General features: G+C 35.0%; 3 protein-coding genes across 4 annotated transcripts; 2 read left to right on the forward strand and 1 right to left on the reverse strand.

The window, feature by feature from the left end:
• The first annotated feature begins 2879 nt into the window (after nucleotides 1–2879).
• Nucleotides 2880–8489, forward strand: LOC113701509 (probable Histone-lysine N-methyltransferase ATXR5). 2 transcript variants are annotated; one of them, XM_027222212.2, is made up of 6 exons: nucleotides 2882–3838; nucleotides 4222–4302; nucleotides 7011–7240; nucleotides 7371–7471; nucleotides 7562–7774; nucleotides 8030–8489. In XM_027222212.2, the coding sequence occupies exons 1-6, from the start codon at nucleotides 3412–3414 to the stop codon at nucleotides 8187–8189; spliced, it is 1212 nt and encodes a 403-aa protein (XP_027078013.1). In that variant the 5' UTR covers nucleotides 2882–3411; the 3' UTR covers nucleotides 8190–8489. The 2 variants fall into 2 exon arrangements, with proteins under 2 accessions (XP_027078014.1, XP_027078013.1); XM_027222213.2 differs by lacking the exon at nucleotides 4222–4302 and having other exon boundaries at nucleotides 2880–3838.
• Nucleotides 8490–15724: 7235 nt separating this feature from the next.
• LOC113700980 (uncharacterized) lies at nucleotides 15725–19421 on the forward strand. Its single transcript, XM_027221407.2, has 3 exons — nucleotides 15725–16030; nucleotides 16174–16366; nucleotides 16671–19421. The coding sequence occupies exons 1-3, from the start codon at nucleotides 15893–15895 to the stop codon at nucleotides 17156–17158; spliced, it is 819 nt and encodes a 272-aa protein (XP_027077208.1). The 5' UTR covers nucleotides 15725–15892; the 3' UTR covers nucleotides 17159–19421.
• Nucleotides 17676–19049, reverse strand: LOC113700636 (beta-D-glucosyl crocetin beta-1,6-glucosyltransferase-like). Its single transcript, XM_027221101.1, has one exon. The coding sequence runs from the start codon at nucleotides 19047–19049 to the stop codon at nucleotides 17676–17678; it is 1374 nt and encodes a 457-aa protein (XP_027076902.1).
• Nucleotides 19422–20740: the final 1319 nt, after the last annotated feature.

The following is a 20740-nucleotide window of genomic DNA, read 5'->3' on the forward strand; positions in this document are numbered from 1 at the left end:
AAGCAAGGTTCGTCTTTCTCAAGACATTTTTATGAGACAAGCAGAACAAATATTTGTGCACTTGCATCTGGAAAATAAATGTTTGATCTGAAAGTTTACTATTTTGCAACCACATATATTTATACTTTTAAAAGGAAAAGTTAATTGTTCCTTTTTAAGATAGAAATCACAACATGCAAATACATGGCAAGAACATTTTCTGAGGAAAACAACACTACCATCAGGAATGCTATAATTAAAAAGTTAAAAAGAATTTGTTGAAAAGTCATCCTAAAAGACCATCAAATAAACAAAATGCTAGTTTCTTTAATGATAATAATGTGCTTAAAAGTTAGTTAACGAATTGAATGAACATCTAATATTTGATATAATGAATGTGCACCTAATAACATTAAATGGAAAGCACCTTTTTCTTTTATTTTTATCCAAACGATTGTTTTGTTACATTCCAAATAATCCTTGTTATGTTTATGTTATGGCATAGAATAAAAAATTTAGTGCAATTAAATATGATGCTCTAATCGTATTTTTAAATGGCAATTCTTTATCTCTATATTAGGTTTCTAAATTGTTTAATTTAATGGTGAGTAATTGTTGTTGCTACAACTAAGCCTTCTTTCCAATTGCTTATAATCAGCTAATTACATTTCAAGTTAAAACTTATTCTTAGGTATTCTTGTTTGGTTTTTAACCTTTGCATCAGCTTATTTTTAAGTATATATATAATGATGATCCAGCATCCTTGAAATGCTTGTAATAATTGCTCAATTTCTTCAAACTTTTAATCTAAAGCATGCTTTAGTTATTGTAATTTCTTAATCAATTTAAAAAAAAAACAGGAAGGAAAACGGAAAACAAGCCCTTAGAAATTGACCCTAAAATACATCCACGAATCACTTCACCAGATAATATTCCTAGTATGAAGTGCTACTCGATTACACAGTTCTTAACAGTGGTGCAATCAAGTCAAGCCACTCGCAAGTAGCTTGTCGCGAGCGGCTTGGTCAAAAGCTTGGACCGAGCTCGAGGTCGAGCTACTCGTTACATTCAAAGAGTCGAGTTCGAGCTCCAAAAATAAATACTCGAGTGATCGACGAGCTTAATCGAATTTTCATATTATATTTATATTATCTATTCATATTATATTTATATTATATATTTTAAAAAAATTTATAGGTTTAGTTCAAAACTCGAGCTCGAGCTCGAGTAGATCGGGTTTGATATTTAGTCGAGCTCAAACGAGTCGAGCTCGAGTCCAAATTTATTTACTCGTTCGAGTTCGAGCTCAAATTCGAATAGCACTGATTGTGATCGAGTTCAAGTTCGAGTATAGTGCTACTCGAGTTCGACTCGACTTGATAACACCCTAGTTCTTAAAAGAATGAGAAATTTTTTTTAGCTATTATGTACATTTGCGTACATTAAATAGTCTAAAAAGTACAGGTATAGGAGCTATTTTTCGAAACAACATGTTGACTAAGAATGAGAAGTAGACATATAATACTAATGCATATGTATGTAAATTTGCCTTATCATTATATGAGGGTTAATTACTCTTTTTTTTTATTTTATCCTTTCCACCTTCAATTGCCAGGATTAGAATCCTAAAACTGGTAACAGAGAAGACTCTAGGAGCCTTTTCCTAACCACTGGATCGATCCCAGTGGTAATAAAAAGTAATTATTTAAATACTACTAAATGTGTATTAAACAAATAATCATAACACTGATTATGTGTAAGCACACACAATCTAGACATGGAAACTAGCGTGACAAGTAATTATTTATATCAGCATTAGTTGGATGTTTCACTTTAGCATCAGTGATTGGCTTGTATCCCACCCATGATAGAAACGATTTACTGCACATTAAGAACCTGCCTCTCATTATATTGGTCCCTTCACAATTTACATCTTCCTTTCCTTAATTGTTCTTGAATTATATTTATACCAAACTGAATTATATTTGATGATTAGAATATCAAATGTATAAATTGTTCTATCTACGCATATTTCATTTGAAAAAAGGTACACACTGACCAAATTCAAAATTCCCTATTACAATTTACAACTCTATTGCATGAGTTGTTAAAGTGAGTATCTGAAACATAAGAAAGGAATATATTTAACGTGCAAATTTTTAGATTTGGGAAAATAACTCTACTCACAAGCTATTAAAAATTTGGAAAAAAAAATATACAAGGATTAATCTTTTATACACTGACAGTGTATATACCGTCAATTTTGGATGAATGACAACTGTACAAAATTTGAATTTGAAAACCAACCTTTACATATATTTCATGGATCTAATCATAATAGTGCATATGCACTGTCAATATATATAAAATTTACTCAATATCTAAACCATAACAAGTGAATAAATTTGACGTGTACACTTTAGAAATTGAAATCCCATAAGACATGTCATTTATCTTACTCAAAATGAGTAGTATTGCTTGCATCTTGCACATATTTGCATATGCATAAAAGATTTAGACACAAACATATGGAAAGAAGAGTAAGAAGAGACAATGAATAAATAGGATAGACCTATATTTTAAAGACCGAACGACATAACATTTGAAAATCTTTGTACATCATTTTTTACGTCGCATATAGATTAAATTTTTTTTTTTTGTCTGCAACGATAGATGTCGGGGTTGAACCCTGACCTCCAGCACCACCAAAAAGGGTGATGACCACTAGACCAAATGATACCGGAAAATGATACTTTAATAGTTTACAGCTATTAAAGCCACATATAGATTAAATGATACCGTAAAATTTATACTTTAATAGTTAACAGCTATAATCCGTATGCGCTGATTCAAATACCCCCAAATATATGATGCATTGATGTGCTTCGCAACAAATTCTACCTCTTCGGACACGTAAACCTTTCAAATTCATCTAACCAACCACCCCACTAAACTCCTCCAAATTCGACAAAACCCCCCAAAAATCCAACGAACCTTTCACCTAAACCCCTCTCTCCAAGCCGTCTGCTCTACTCACATTCTCTGCTGAGAAAAGCCTTCAAATCAGAAACGGCTATTCTTTGCTCAAATGAAAAGCAGTCGAATTTACGCCTCGGGCGCACGCCATACCCCCCTCTCCTTCTCGTCTCTTCTCCGTCACAGACAGCGTTACATTAGTAATTCCACTCTCCCTCCGCCACGTCATCTGTGTAACGGACGCCTACCCCATTCCCGCGGGCCCCATCTCCATCTCCAAACCTCCCTATATAGCCTTCTCTTTTTTGGTCTTCTTTCTTACAACCTCAGACCAGAACGAAAAATTTTTTTTAAAAGAAAAAAAAAACACAAACATGAAATTTTGAGCTCATTTTCTTTTCCGAATTTAACCTCGTACAATTGATTAATTTACAATTTAGTCCTCTCCTAACCAAAATGGCGCCGTCTGCCAGGGCCAACCGGAGGTGGGCTGACGAGGAGGACGACGACAATCAGCTGGACCGTCTCCGGCGGCCCCGGCGGGTGAGGAAGTATAGGTCGATTGTGGCAATAATGAGGGTAGCTAGAAGGGTCCAACTTATAAATGAGGATGATGATGATGGTTTTGATCAAACGGTGGAGATAAAGAAGGAGGAGAATGTTGATGATGATGATGGTGGTGGTGGTGATGATTGTTATAGCAAATTGGGGTGTCAGGAATGTGGGAGAGGGGATAACGAGGAGGAGATTTTGCTGTGTGATAAATGTGATAAAGGGTACCATTTGGATTGTCTAAGGCCAATTGTGCCCCGGGTGCCATTTGGGCACTGGTACTGCCCTAGCTGCTCTGATCACATTCGTCCCAGCATGGCTCTGGCTAAAAGTATGATAAACCCTTTAATTTAATTCAAAAAAACCCACAAAAAGTTTAATCCAATTGTGTTCGTACAAAAATTTAATAAAAAGATGTGTTCCTGTGTGTGCTGGTGTTTGTGTTTTAGTCCATGTGTCGTGTATGTTCCATCTATACAGTTCAATGCAAGTGATTGTTTTGGGAGGTCAGCTCAATGCAAGTGGATATAATTAACTCTTTGATAGCAATGTAGTGTTTGTGTGTGAATGACTGACTCAGTGGGTGAGTGTGTGGGAATGTCTCTGTGGGTTTTTTTTCTCTCCCCCTGAGGGAGGTACATTTTGTCAGTTTTACTGGAAAGTACAGAAAAATGTTAACTTTTGTTGACCCTTTAATTTCTTGATTGTGTTTAGGTCTTACGCAGACATCCATACTTGATTTCTTTCGGATTCAGAAATGCAGTGAATCAATGGCGGATTTTACTTCAGCTCTAGGTAAATTTGGACGGCTGCTACAGTATCGTTGCAATATGGCGTCCATGTATCCGTGTGAATCCTTTTTGTCTGGGAACATATAATTTTTCTTAGTTGATTTACTTGTGATTATCTTGCTTCTGATTTGTCGAAGCCATCATTTGGAAAGAGAAGTGGAAGTAAGGTTAAAGTTAAGCGTTCATGTTTTGGAAACATGCTGGATGATGGCTTTAATTGTCAGTATGATTAGTGCAGTTAGGATAGTTGAGGGAGGGAATGGTGCAAGTTAGATACTTTTTTGTCTCTTGATTTTAGCCGAATTCATGCATTGCTTTGTAGAAACCTTGAGTTCTGCTTCAATCAAATAAGTGTTTTGCCAGCATAAAAACTTCTGCTGGCAATTTATTCTCTGCATTTGCTTAGTACTAGAATTTGTATCAGCTGAAGATATACTAAGCAGTATTATAGAAGCTTAAGCGACTTCTATGGTGATGTGAGTTAGGTTTAGGGTGTAAATCAGCTGACTGAAAGTACGTATCTCATCTCAAAAGATCCCAGAAGATTGCCACAAAATATAGTTAAATAGGCTCCGATAAAGCAGAACCTTTTTTCCCAATAAGGAGTACTGTTTTGTCGTACAATTAAAAGATTAGGTTGGTGAATGTAGTTCATGTATTTCTTAGCTGACTGTGATTATTGCTGCTGCATTTAGCTATGGAAGTTAATGCAATTAGTCGGGAACAGTTTGAAATGCTTTTGCTTTTAATTTTCATAACTGCCAAGTTTCCCTTACAGACATGTGCTGATACTTGTCCTCGCCTCCTTTTTATGCATGGCAACTGTATTCTATGTATTATTGCTTGGATAGTTTCCAACGCTTGACTTCTTTTCATTTTCTTAAAAGAGAATGAGAAAAGAAGATACGTATATTGACTTTGACAAGAAAAATCAGCAGGAGCCTTCCTATTCAAAATCTTCCGAAAGTTGATGGATAATCCCTTGCTCATCATGATGGTTTTAGACCTTGAACTGCATGTGCAGTTTCCCCTTCTTCTTCTTGACGGTATAGAATGAAACGTTAGAACCACGATGCGGTTCTCAAGTATGGCAGAATGCGAAGCCAAATGAAATGTTATCAAATTCAATAGTGTTTCTACTGACTAACGCAAGCCTAAAATCTTTATGAAGAAAGAATATTATCATTACAGGAGAAAGAGTGGAATGCACCGTGTGCTTGTTGAAGCTCACTATGAGAAAACCGTTAGTGCATATACTTGCCTAGTCTATATGATACTTGTGCAAACCCCTAAAATGTTTGACAGCATTGTTTGACCATATCTTTGGATGGGGTGGAGTGCTGTTGTCACTTCATAATTTTGAACATGAAGCGTCAATGATGATATAATTAAAAAGATATGATGCATTTTATCTAGGGCACACAAAGGTCCAGGCCTAGAAATGCTTAGAGGCAGTTCCCATGTGTCAATCTCATAATTTTCCCGATCAGAACTCCACAACCTTATTTTTGGTGCAATGGTTTCCCAATGAAAGCTTTGAAGTAATCTTGCAAAGTTGTTTCTGGTGTAAGTTCTTTTTGATGCAGAAAAGGTTAGTTATGATAGTGCTTTAGAGCCAACAGGTCTGTTTTTGACCAATGATCCCTTCTTACCTTCATGAGACCTGTTGTATGATCGCAGCATTGATAGCTGAAATGCAAAAACTTACAGGACTCCATGTGATTGTCCCTAAAGAATATTTTATGTAATCAAATCCTACATTTATAAACCTACACACGTGCAACGTATATTTTCTGTAATAAACCTGATCTTTGTCACTCATAAATGTACATTGACAGAAAAAATATATATATTACTCGTAAATGTATGATTACTCTGTCAATCTACACTTCAGTTGCTACTGCTGTGAGCTAGTCTTCTTTTTTCCTGAAGTTGTTTAACTGGAATATTCCCTATTTAGTCTGAGTTTTTGGACCAGTAGTTCTTCTCACAATACATAGGCACTGAAGTCTGTTCATGTTTCGTTCTTGCATCTAAATGCTAATTTTCAGTGTAACATAGAGACTACTGTTTCTGAACTAGATGAAGATTTCCTTCTTTTGTCATGTCATTGAGTTTTCTATGTTGGTTCTCTGGGGTAAATGTCCATGAACTGTGTCCAAGGTGGTGGTCATTTCTGTTTAACTTTCCTTACAGGCAAGTTAAAGAATGGGATGCAGGAACTTGAACTGATTCGGTGGGAGTCTCAGTTTGGTTTTCAATTCAAGCCAAAAGATGTCTATTACTTCTATAGTTTGCTAAGAGCTGCTCTTTTTGGCCCATTTTTTCTGGAGTTAGTGAACCCTGGAATCCCTTGTAAACAAAAGAAAATCTCTGTCCCCCTCCCCCCCCCCCCCCCCCCAAAAAAAACTGGCTCCAACTGAAGATATGATTAAATCTCCTTTCATGGTATTTTTGACTTTCCTTTCTCTCCTCTAGGCACTTTTTGATGCTGCTGATTTACAATTTTAAAGAGGCTTACCTTTTTGGCTTTGAAACTTAGCTATGATTTCCGCGACATAACTACCATCTCAGATGAGGAAACCAATGTATTATGTTTCTAAAATGTATTATGTTTCTAAACTTTAAAGAACATCTGTGTCATATTCATTTAGCTGTCTTCAGCTGTTGATTTTCCTTTATTGCTCTTCATCCTTTTCATTTAAATTACAGATACTAGAAAACGTCGGAAGCGTTCTGGGCCTTTGGTGTACCACAAGAAAAGGAGAAGACTTCTGCCATATATACCAGCGGAAGATGCTGATCAAAGGCTAAAGCAAATGGGATCTCTTGCTTCTGCTTTGACCGCAATGAACATGGAATTCAGTGCTGAGCTTACTTATGTGCGTGGCATGGCTCCTAGGTCTGCCAATCAGGCCAAGTTTGAAAAGGGTGGAATGCAGGTTCAACCTTAAATACCTCTTGTCAATTAGTTTACTCAAAATCTTTAAAATGCTGCAAGGCAATTAGTGGTAATTATTAAAAAATGCTTGTTTTCAGTCATCTAATTTCCTCTTTCACTTCTCTTATCAGGTCCTTTGCAAAGAAGATGTTGAAACATTGGAGTACTGTAAACTTATGGAGAAAAGTGGCTTATGTCCCCCACTTATGGTTGTGTTTGATTCGTGTGAAGGGTACATCTCCCATTCGTGCTTTGTCTCTGTGTCTTAGCCCCCAGTCATTTGTTATTTGCCTGTTTAATGTACTGCTCTTGAATGCTGCAGTTATACGGTAGAGGCTGATGGTCCAATAAAGGACTTGACTTTGATAGCAGAGTATGCAGGAGATGTGGATTATATGAAGAAAAGGGAATGTGATGACTGTGACAGCTTAATGACGCTCCTTTCAGCAAAACAGCCATCCAGGAGTCTCGTTGTCTGCCCGGACAAGCGTGGCAACATTGCCCGGTTTATAAACGGCATAAACAACCATTTGCCGTAAGCTTAGAGCGCAGCAACCATTCTATACAAATGTTTTTATTATCCTTCCGTGTTCTTTTCTTGTCAAGACATCTATGCAATGTTCTTATCATCCTTTTGTGTTCTTTTCTGTGATATCTCCCTTCAATAAACTTTTACTTCTATGTCTAGCTGAACCTCCTTAGTGAAACGAAATTATCTTTATTCATGTCAGAAATACTTACAACTTGACATTCAGCCTACAGTTCTTGAAACCAGTCCATTTTTGTGCAGGGAAAGTAAGAAGAAGCAGAATCTTAAGTGCGTGAGGTATGATGTAGATGGCAAATGCCGAGTCCTTTTGGTTGCTACTCGCGATATTGCTAAGGGGGAGAGGTTGTACTATGATTACAATGGGCATGAGCATGAATATCCAACTCATCATTTCATCTAAGTTCTGAAGCAACGGATTTTTTGCCAATGAGACTGCAGGACCATAGAATTCTCATTTTTGTCTTCAGATATACATAGCAGCAGCAAATTTTTCTCTAACAGTAGGTAGCTGTACTGCTGGCCATCATTGTGGCCATGATAGTGCAAATTCCAAAGAGGATGTTTATTTTGGATTTGACATATCAAATGCAGCTTAGACAGGTTACATGCTTATGTAGTACAGTTACAATGGAACCTCACAACATTTAACTTCAGTGATATTTATCCAAAAATTGTTTATCTTCTGCTTTTCTTGATTCCATTTTTCTGCTATTCGAAATATTTTCTAGATAGATAGATATATCAACTTCTTTTAATGCTTCAGATTATGTATTGGTACAGAAAGACTGTTCTGTCACAGGGACATTTTAAGCAATCTGCAAGTTTTCCTATATGCTAGGCATCATTTTAGATACCACACTTGCATGTCTTCTGTGCATTATCTCCACAACACAGCATCAATATCTCCCCTTTTCTGCGAGTTTATTTGGTTGGAGAATTCTTGCTTACAAGCACAGACTTATAGTCAAAGTTCAGTAAAAACTGACTATGCTGTTTTGAAATGGCCAATGCGTTAATATGTCTAATCCTATCTATAACTAAAGCACTCGATTTTCTAACCAGTTCCTAATGAGCACTTATAGTACGTCTAATTTACGCCTACTTGTCATTCAAATAGACATACATTCATTCTTTGCATTGCATTAGGACACTCGTTAGCCACTTATATTGAGTACTGATTAGACACTCGTTAGACAAACCCCAAAACCAATTTCCTAATTGTGAAAACTCTCCTAGTAATATATGTTATCGCAGTATCCGAGTTACTACTAGCAAATATCGAATGTTAGTACTTAATCCATGACCTATCCGGATGGTGCCATCCCTCAGATCATCATGACTATCAAATGTACTCATTCTTGGAGGAACCTTGATTGTTGGTCTTGATACAGGTACAAATTGTAAATGCTCTAGAGATAGGAGATACAATAATGTGAGAACTTATTTGTCAAGCAAGCCCTGACGCCATTCTGGTTAGACTAGCAGACATGGTGATCATGTTTTGCAAAAGATAGGACGCCAAAGTTGGTAGGAAGAAAAAGATTACAGCATACTTTACAGTTTAGGGAGTCAAATTTGAAAGCATATATGTGATTTAAAAAGCCTTTGGTCGCATGTTCCATAATTTGGACAGCCAACTCAAAAGCAATCCTCATGTTCTGAATGTCAGCCTAAGTAGCTGGCGATACACAAGAAGGAAACAAACAAGTCCACATGCTTGAAAGTGTAGGGTAGAGAGGGCTATCTTTGTTGATGACTCCTAATTCATTTAGGCACACAAGTTAGGTAAATTAGTGGAAGGATATAAAGCCTTTTGAGTCTCTTGAATAAAGAATTTCTGCAAGGTGCACTTCAGCTTGCAACAAATCTTGTAAACAAGTCCACAGCTTTTGTTTCTAAAACAGCTTTACCTTTTAAATCTCACTGAAATGCATGTTTATATTTGTTAAAAATATCTTTTCAATCATCACCTTTAACTTTAACAGCCTTGAAAGAGTTGAAGCGAGTGAGAAGAAGAAGCCCTATTTTCAGAATAAACTTGTAAAGGGAAACAGGGTAACAGAAGATCACAACTCATTTCGAAATTCAAGATATAGTATAGCCAATTTTGCTCATCTCATCAGAGGTTGGAAGAAAAACATGCTTTCACTTGGGCAGAAGCTGAGCTAGATGTCTGCCTCTTTGGCTAAGAAGCTTTCACTTTTCCTGCCTGACGCACGTTACATTTCACAAAAGCACAAGTGCATGATTGATGTCCCATGCCACTGAAACTGAAACTAAAACGGCTGGCGGAAGATAAAAAGAGTGAGGTAAGTGTTGATGGACACTTGGGATCCTCGGTGACATGTTTTCTATGCCAATTCAATGCCACCAATAGTGTTGCGCCAAGTGTCTTGTTATTATTTACACTTTAATTTTCTAATAATTCAACTTGGCTTGATTTAACACAAGTGTAAATAATAACATGACACTTGGCGCAACACTGTTGGTGGCATTGGATTGACATAGAAAACATGTCACCGAGGATCTCAAGTGGTTGATGGATATTAACGCCAGCCAAGTGGTAAAGGATTGAAATCTCACTTGTCTTTGTTTGGTTCAAGTGCTCTCATTTTTCTCGGATATTCCCTCTGTTTCATTGTTAATATACATAAAAAAAAAAAAAAAATAACAGGAGTGGTTATTTTGAAATTAATAGAAAATGCTAGTTGCTTTGCAAATTTGTCATTTGAAAAAGTTGCCTTTTTTTAATTCTAAATACACATCTACCAAGTGAATTTTTTGAATTCAAATGTTATATATGTAAATTAATCTAGTGCCAACTCATTTATATATTTTTTTCCATAAGAAATTGAATATTAAAAAAATGACTTTAATATTAGAACATAGGAGTATTCATTAATAAGGAAAAATACAAATATCTCGTTACCATGAAATACAAGAATATAAATCACTATTTAAATTCTCATTTTGCAACAGTTTGAAGTTTATCTTTTATCCCCCATGCTTCTGATTTATAAATTTAAAACTCCATATGTATGGCATTTGAATGGCAAGAAAAATTTTAAATCTTGTTTTGTTTGAAGTAGAAGTGGCAATATGTCTCAAGCCCCAACGGATTACTCATACGCAAAGGGACTTTGGATGAGATGGATATTCTAATTTTAATATTAAGCTTGAGATGGGACGAATGCTATTCATACCCATTAATTGATGGGAATTTTTGGGAAATTCTTGGGTACCCATTGGGGCCAAGTACCTCATCAAAAATTTATCCTATCAATTGTTGTATATTTTTTAATGACCCAAATGAATCACTTTTATTCTTTCACCTAGGTCCTTTAGTTTTTTCCTTGTAATTATGCTCAAAACCCCTCTCTAGTTTCTTGAACTCTTTTGTCCCTTAGAAATCAGTTTTTTTAAATTTTTCCCTTTTTTTCGTAAAAATTCTGTCGTTAGTCTCAATTTAGAGTGCTATTTGAAATATGTCAAAAGAAACTTCTTATTTTGACACGCGAACTCAATGGTTGCGTAGTTAGACCGAAGAATGCCTAAACAAGGCTGGTGGGGGCTCTTTTAGGCTTGTAAATGGTTTTGAACTTCTTTTCTAGTAGAATACTAATCAAAATGAATATTAGGAGTAATATGAAAGTCATTACTCTGTAATTTTATTAGAAAATATTTTGTCTAGTATTGATAGTTTTATGATGGCTCATAGTTCTAAATGCCATTTCTTTGTACTCATAAATACAAGTTCTTTTAAGCTTTTATAGGATTTATTTTTTTCCTCAACTATAATTTAGCAACATTGGAATATATACATAGAAAATAAATAAAAGAAAATTTGTGGGGGAAAAGAATTCAGAAAAATATAAATTCACAATAAGACTAAAAGAAATTTAATAAATCAAAAATATTAAATTTATATAAAAACAAAAAAGAATTAAAGGAAAAAAGAATATGAAAAATAGACTTGGATATTGGGCGGGATCAATCTAAACCATTCTAAAGTGATCCTATCCAAATTAGCCTCAAAATATGTATGGATAAAGTTGGGTCCAAACTCATATTACTCGGTCTCATTTCAAATCCAAGCAAATCCCGCTCATCCCACCTATTTTGCCACCTCTAGCTTGAAGGATCAGACATACAAAACATTTGTAGAGCCAAGAAAAATAGGTGAAGAAAGGGATGGGATTTAGTAACATGTAGGTATAAAACGTACAAAATAATTGGATTACACTTGTTTGGGTCTAAAGTAGGTTCGCCTTTTGGGGCTAAATTTTGGCCCAAAGATGCTAGACCAGATCTAAATAACTAGACCATATGTTTTTTGTCTAGTTGGGGTGAGGCGAGATGGGATAGGAGGAGGGATAACATTGAAAAAAGAAATCAAAAGTAACTTTGACTTTAATAAGATAACATTTTGAAACATTCTAAAACAGAAATTATGATACTTTCAATAAGATGGAGGGAGTATTTGATGGTCCAAAATGGAAAACTATAATATAAATGGACTGAAAAGATTAATTCTTTTAGTATCAATAGTGCAAATTTTTTTTATGAAATTTTAATACGTTTTTGAGACCCAATTTAGTTGTTAAGAACATTAATTAGGTCATTTTAGGATCTCTAACTCAACTTTCAAACCCTTTCTTTCCCCTTCTCCTTGCAAGGTTGGATTCTCATTTAACCAAAAAAAAGTTAGTACTATTTAAATAATTGTTCTTGCTAATATGAAATAACTTGATTTACTTGATTAAAGTTTTGCACATGATTTTTTTGACGACATAGTGAATTTTTTGAAGATTGAAAATACATGACTTAAACTTGGGCCATCAAAGTCCTAGACCAACACTCAACAAACTAAAAGGGCTCAATTTGGGTTTTTTTATGTCTAATTCAATATGGGCTAGAAGTTTGCTCTTATAATTCGGTCTGAATTTTAACTTCCTAAAGCTGGCTCACAAAGCCCAACTAAAACACCTCTTTATTTGCAAACAAGAAAGTCGTTGATTTGAAAATGAATTAATTTTTTCTATATATTGACAATATATATTACTTGCTGGTTTAGATCTATGTTTATGTCATTTTAATTTAAATTTGAACTCTAAATTTTACACATATGATATACATTCAAACTAGCTAACCTATATATTATTAATGTAAGAAAGATTAATAATAAAAGGATAATTTCAGAAACCTCCAAGGTTTCGGACAATATCGCCGTGCTCCTCCCTCAACTTTTAAAAATATCATAAACCTCCCCTCTCAGTTAATTGGCAGCCATTATTGACATCAATAGTGGTAAAATAACTCTTATGCCTTGCCTTTGCTTGAGATATATATTTTGGATCAATTACAAATTGCACCAATATAACTAGGGGTGAGTAGCATTTTTCTCCATTTTTAACAATTTATTTATTTATTGGTTTGGTGTTTTTTCAAAATAAATTACTAAATTCTTGGGAAAACATTAATTGTTAATAAAAAGTAAAGTTACAAAAGTTAATTCTAATAATGTATGATAATAACTAGGAATCACTAATAAAAATAAAAATAAATTATATACTTTTATACTTTTATTATACGGATTTGTAATAATTATATATTCTTCTTGAAAAAGTCAATTCTAGTAATGTATGATAATAACTAGGTATCACTTATAAAAATAAAAATAAATTTATAAAACTTTTATACTTTTCTTTTTTGAATTGCAATAACAGATTCTTCTTGAAAAACAAGAATATATATTTAAAACTGAAGGTGCAACATTGTTACCAAATATTTAACTTCTATCGTTAGTGACATTTAATGAACAATATGAGGTTGTTAATAAAAAAAAAAGAGAGAGTTACATAAGATTTCTAAATAATTTTTCATTTATGTATTAATTATGGCCATTAAAAAATTTGTAAGGAATAATGTATTTTAGCATGAAAGAAATTCTTAATATGGACATGAAAGCACATGATGTAATTGCTATGGACTTGTAATTGTGGGGGTAATTTGAATTAAAGTCAAAAATTAGATTTATAAACAAACTAATGTTGAGGATAGCAGCAAAAGGGCATTTAGGGGATTAAATTATTATCTCTCTTATGAAATTAGTTTTTTAGTTCACTTGGGCAGACATGTTACAAAATCATATGAATTAGGAGAGGTATATGATATTATTAAAACTTCAAGGGAGGCTAGTCATACTGATAAAAACCTCAGGGGAGGTTTTTGAAATTATCCCTAATAAAAAAAAAAAGATAATGAAAGATATGCACAGCTATACCCATATTATCCACTCCACTGGACCTTTCAAGAATTATGTCAGCAACAAATTCCTTTTTTAATTGACACTACTATTTTTATCTCATCCACCTGCCCAACAAAAACTAATCCAGATCAGATGGCGTATATGTGTAGCCAAGCCAACAGACAAACTGAAAACAATGTACTACGAATTGACCAATTGTGCAAAAGGTGCAAAAAAAAAAAAAAAAAGGAAATCAATTGTATCAAAAAATCGACACTCCCCAATAATTGATTACCACATTTGTAGGTCGGTCAGGTGACAAAAGTTGAAAATGGATAACATGCAAGAAACAGAACAAATGACAAAATACAAGTAAATGGTGGTCCGTATCTATCTAAAAAACATAATGACAAAAACAAGGAATATGTTTGCCCTCTAACTTTTCATTGGACAATTTATCTTCTTTATTTGACAATACAAACTACTTATATATTTCTTTCAGAACTAATATTTCATGGTGCGCGCCTAGTGCTTTCTTATTGCAAAATGGGAAAAAATATTCAATTTATAATTTACTAATGACAAATTCTTAACATTAAATAAAGATTTTGACATTGTAAAACATTTAAAAGCTTCGTTGACAAGAAATGGCTCGTCATTAGAATCCTGATTAGATGGAGATTTTTTTTTGGTGTTTATATAAAATCATTGTAACTAACTGTAAAAGGTATAGAAAAAATTTTTATGAAGAAATTTAAAATTTTTTATTTTTCTTTTCCTTTTTTTTTTCATTTCTTTCCTTTCTCCTTCTTCACAATTTTTATGAAAAAATTAAAAACCATTTTATTTTTCTTTTCCTTTTCTTTTCTTTCCTCTCGGTACTACTTTATCGCCAGTATCCATCACCTCTGACGTCGACACCTCCTTTTTTTTTTCTTTATTTCTTTCTCCACTCTCCCTTCTCTCTCTTTCCCCACCTCATCCTCTCTCTCCTCTTACTCTCCTCTCTATCCCCTCTGCCACCCTCTCTCCCTCACCCATTTCTTCTCCCTCCCCCTAGTCGTGCATGACTAAGGGAAGGGGTGGGTGAGATAAAACAGGTGGCGGGTGGAGGAGAGAGAGATGGGGGGATAGAAGGAGCACAGAAAAGAAAAGAAAAGAAAAAAAGATGGTAGTGATGGTGGTGAGCTAAGAGGTAGGGGAGGAAAAAAAAGAAAGGAAAGAAGGAATTTTTTTTTATTTATTTTTTTTTGTATGTTGAAGTGTGTATTTTAAAAATTTTGGGAAAATTTTTGAAGTCTCTATAGTTAAGGTAAAAAAAAAAAGTCAATATACCCTTTATTTTTTAAATGCCCTTATCCTAAGCCTTAAAGCACTGAGCTACTACGTCCTAATACTTTTGTACTACGTAATTTAGGCAAGAAGATATGGATGTACTACAATAGATTGCTAGTACTTGTTTATGACTAGAATATTCTTGGGAAGATGTCCTCTAAAGGCATAAAATTAAATTTTGAGGTTGCTTCTGGACCAGGATGGCCTGTAACTGTCAATTTCAGAGTCCTTTTTCAAAAATTTTTAGGATATGCTCTATCAAAACCGTGTGCCCCAGCCAAAGTTCCTAGGATATACCATATAGTGTCACTATAGTCCACAATTAAAGTCCTTTCATCGTTATCTTGACCTTATCTGTCCACTGCCAACATAAATATGAACCTCCACCGTTTTAATTCCGCTTAGGATAAGGTGAAAATTGCGCTTTGAACATAGACCCTTTTCTGCTCACAATTCAGTTCACAAACAAGAGAAGAAAATACAAAGTGGGCTTGAAAGGGGAAAAAAGAGAGAGAACAAAAATGGGTAGCTTAGAAGAAGAGAAGCTGTTTCAAATGGTGCACGATTTTATTGAATCAGAATCAACTTCAGAAAATCCCTCTTATTCCTCTCAAAATCTGTCTCTCAATAATCATCATGCTAAGCAATATATTTTGCAGGTATTTTGTTTTCCCCTTTTTCATTTTAAGTTTCTTGATCATTCATTTTTGTGCATGTGCTAAACACTAAATTCTGTTTTTAGTTGGATCATTTTGTATTTGGTGTAATTCTGAAAGGGTTTGAAAATCTTTCTTGATTACAGGAGATTGTTGCGAGTAGAACTGCAGCTGAAGAGGGTCTTCTTGGTTGTGTATTGAAGCACATGAGGCACAAAATCGAAGCAGAGAAAACTACTAGCCTCAAGAAATGGCTTGTGATTAGGCTAAGAAAGGATGGTTATCATGGTGTTTGTCTATGTCAAACTTCTTGGCCTACTACTTTAGGCTGCCCTGCGGGTAAGTAATTTTTTTAAACAATTATTATTTGGTTTACTTTAGAACTTTGCATATTTATTTTTCCATGTTATGAGCATAATCTCTTTTATGTTTAAGTCTCAAGGACCAGAGTGTTAAAACACAAAAGATCCAAATTTGTAAGATGGGATGTAGTAAATTAGCATGTAACCTCCAAAAATTTTGATAATTAAAGGGATGACAAGATAAATCATACTAACATTCTAGGAATCCACCTTCCATCTGCTATTTTTCTGTGAACTTTAATTGCAAAATGATCTAAACTTCTTTTTCTAATGGTAAACAGGTGATTATGAATACATTGAAGTTGTGATTAAAGATAAAAAATGCAGCTCATTGAGGCTGATCTTAGACATTGATTTCAAGTCACAATTTGAATTAGCAAGGCCTACATCATCGTACAAAGAGCTCACAGATACGCTTCCTGCAATCTTTGCTGGTGATGCTCAGAAATTGAACAAGATAATCTCCATCCTTTGCTCAGAAGCTAAGAACTCACTTAAAGAAAGAGGTCTGCATGTTCCTCCATGGAGGACAATCACTTATATGCAGTCCAAATGGTTTAGTAACTGCCAAAGAATAATCCCTTTGAATCCTAGCAGAGAAGTAGGCCTAGGCAATAAAGAAGCAATGGTTGGTGAGCATATTTCATCCAATTTTGACACATTGACAGCATCAGCTTCTAATGGGAAGAAGGAAAACAAGGCAGAGAATTTTGTTGCTAGATCAGGTTTATCTAGTCAATTTGCTGCTATGAGCACAAAATGCTTCTAATGAAGCTTTTTGACAAGATATTGGGTAGATTCTTGATTTTGCAGAGCGGAGAAGAGATTAGCATCCTCCGTAGGCAGTAGTGTTCTCTTTTGTTTGCTTAGGCCCTTTTGAGTTTTGACTTTTTGGAACAATTGACAGAGATGAGATGATTTTTGATAGCCTCACAATTTGGTTAGAGTTTTATTTGTAGAAATTTATGTTCAGGTACAAGAATTAGGGTATGTTACATGGATTCGTTGGGGTACATTAAATTAAAATTACACTAATGGTTTCATGACCAATGTAAAATATTAAATTTATAATGAACAAATAATGAACTTCGAATTTGAACAACTATTTGGCAAGGTGGCATTTACTAAGAAAATTTAAGAGAGACTTTATTAAAAAAATAAAATAAAATAAAATGAAATTCATGGGAGGAAGACTATGGTATGGTCTCCCTCCCTTTGAAAAATGAAGAAAGTAAAAGAGGAAGTGGAGGAGGAGAGGGAGAGAGTCCCAAGTCAATTTTTAGATACTATGCTCTTGCAATATTGATACCGTGACTTGAATTTTTGTTGGAAAGTTGGATAATCAATGTTAAGAGTCCATCCAGGTTCTCTTTTTCTTCTGATTTGATCTTCTTCCTCAAATCTTTAATTTTCTGCCTCATGGTTTCGCCTGCACCCCCAAATACAACGTCCTTGATCACTCTTGCTATCTCTTCCCTCTGAAGTCTACCATTTTCATCTCTCATAACTTCAATAGCCACACCATTTTCCACCAACACCCTACCAGTAATGGGCTGTTCAAAGGCCATAGGCATGGCCATTGTTGGGACACCAAATTCTATGCCTTCTGATGTAGAAGTCCAACCACAGTGGGATAAAAGGCCACCAATACTCGAATGGCCTAAAATCTTCGCCTGCGGTACCCATCCTTGAACAATTCTCCCTTTATCTTTCACTCTTTCAAGAAAACCCTCTGGTAAGATCTCGTCGAGCCTACGTTGCTCACCTTTTGGAGATCCCAATGCCCAGATGAAATTTACATTGCTCAGCTCTAAACCGAAAGCTATCTCTTGTATCTCTTCCTTTGACAAGAAATACATTGTGCCAAAGGAAGCAAAAACAGTTGAATGTTCACTTTTCTGCCCAAGCCAATTCATGAGCTCAATATCGTCGTCACCTGATTCACCAGTGGAATTAGGACTACTGGGAATTAATGGACCAACAGGGAGAACTTTCAGGTTCGTCGAACTAGCATGATGATCCAAGTATTTCCCTTCCATGGCTCTACAAGTATTAACCAGTAAAGGAATGGGAGAATCTTCACAAGGATCCAAAGCATTGCGTCCAATTGTAGTAAGAAGTCTGCGTAACTCGAAATCTCGAAGATAGATGGATGGAAATGGATATTCGGTGCCTGAGTTGGATGTCAAATGAAATGTGTATGACAAGGATGCAGCGCTAACAATGTGGAGCCAAACGGATGGAAAGGTGTACAAAGGACTTACTGAAAACCGAGCGAATGCTTTATCGTAGATCACCAAATCTGGCTTGAGAGATTCTATGATGTTGTGTATTTCAGGATTGGACAGTTTCAGGGAGTTGAAAAAGATGGGAAGGAGGTGACTCGGGAGGCCATCGGTTGTGTGGTAGCGGGAAGGAAGTTCAGGCAATTCTTGAAGATGAAATTCCACAAGCTGAATGGATTCAGAGTACTTGCCTGTGATTTTCTTGGAGATGGAATTGAGATTGATAGGTGTAGAACAAAGATAAATGTGAATTCCTCTCTCAGTGAGTTTCTTAGCTAGCTGCAAGAATGGAGATATGTGACCATGCCCCAACATTGGTAACATGAGAACCCTTACAGAATTATTGCCAGCATTTTCTGTAGTATTCGCCTCCATGAACATGGATTGCGCCCCTTCTGTGTGTATGGAGAAATGAGCTCTTCTGGGCTGATTAAATAGGGATTATTTTCACAAATAGAATACAAAAATTGAATGTGGAAAGGGACAGTATCCATTTAAATTGAACAACTTGGGCAGACTTCTGTGGCCTGGTGGCATGGGTAATATTCTTGCTAGGTTGCTACTGAGCAGCATAGGTGGTAACTGAACTATATTTGTCTCGGATTGGAATATTTCTGCTCTCGTTAAATCAATTAGGACATGAATAATAGTAATTAGTATGGGTATTATGGTAGTGTTTTCAATTTTAAATGGCCTATTATTGTCGGAAAAATGCTTACATACACTTGGTCTTTGTTCAGTTGTGAATTTTTAGTCCTCTATACTGCTGCATTATACAATTTTTACTATTTTGGTTTTCATGACCTTCACCTATTTTTTTTTAGTCTGCAATGCAGTACAATCTCTCAACTTCAACGTTAGGTTTATTTTTGCGTTTGATATTAACCTTAAGAGATAAGAAGCTTATATTTTGGTCAACGTCATCATTTGATAAATGACAAAATTCGTAGTTGCCTTTAATAAAAAAAAGTATGGAGCAAACAACCGGCATTTGCCAAATAGATAAGTGATCAGGTTGACAATTATGGAGGAGGGGTAGCCGTTCCAGAACGTTCATAGCCAAGATTTGACCAAATATATATATATATATATATAAGGTCCAAATTGTATCTTGTACGTCGTTTTTCATATCATGCATGTGTGGGGTACACAAAAAATTTGTTCTATAATTATACGTTATTGAGAGTGAATTACACTGTATGCATATAGAATTATACGCTGTGCGTTTTGCACAAAACCTTCAGGAACGGCTGCAATCGTTCTGCCCCTGTCCCACAATTACAATGATACTTGATGCTAGGAATCTGGCTTCTGAGTAGATAACCTCATTTGGCTGTTGCCACTGAACAAAATATAATAATTCTAGCCATTTTTTGTATTTCAAGCTAGGTCAATTGGCCATAATTTAATTCTCTTCCCATGACACTACAACCAACTTGCCTTAATTTTTGTAGGTGTGGTTTATATTTAATTATTAACCTAAGTTCCTTGAACTAGTACATCATGCCTAGTACTATAATTTCATCTCCATGAAGAATAGGTGCCCTTTGACATTTAGCTCAGAACAAGTCATCTCATTGTTTTATGTGCCATTTTTGTTATTAATTTTTTATTAGTAATAAATTATTCATTTAACTTCATCAAGCTAGTCCACCAAAGTCTAATACAATTATGTTCTTCTAATAAAGCAGCTAGACTTTTGGCACGTCATGCTTCATCGCTGAGGGGCAATGAAGGATGTCTATGTTATCTTCATTCCCCCCTCAGTTTCTTTTGTCTGTACTTGATTCTAAGCATGTAATCTGAATGTATTAGGACTTATTTTTGTAATTAATTCGTGTATTAGGATGTAAACCACTTTCTGTATACTAATCATATTTTTCTCCATCTGTTCTTCAAAAAAAAAAAAAAAGAGTACATTCTTCATGTCCATGACAGAAAAGAACCCTTTATTTGTATACTCTGGGAAGACTTTTTAATTTTCCCAATTTGCAAGTCTGGGTGGTGATTCTTATCCTTCACAAGGGAGTTGACCTTTATATGAGCTTAATTTTAGGGGTGGGAAT

This window comes from Coffea arabica, chromosome 7e (genome assembly GCF_036785885.1).
Source record: "Coffea arabica cultivar ET-39 chromosome 7e, Coffea Arabica ET-39 HiFi, whole genome shotgun sequence".
Taxonomy (NCBI): Eukaryota; Viridiplantae; Streptophyta; class Magnoliopsida; order Gentianales; family Rubiaceae; genus Coffea; species Coffea arabica.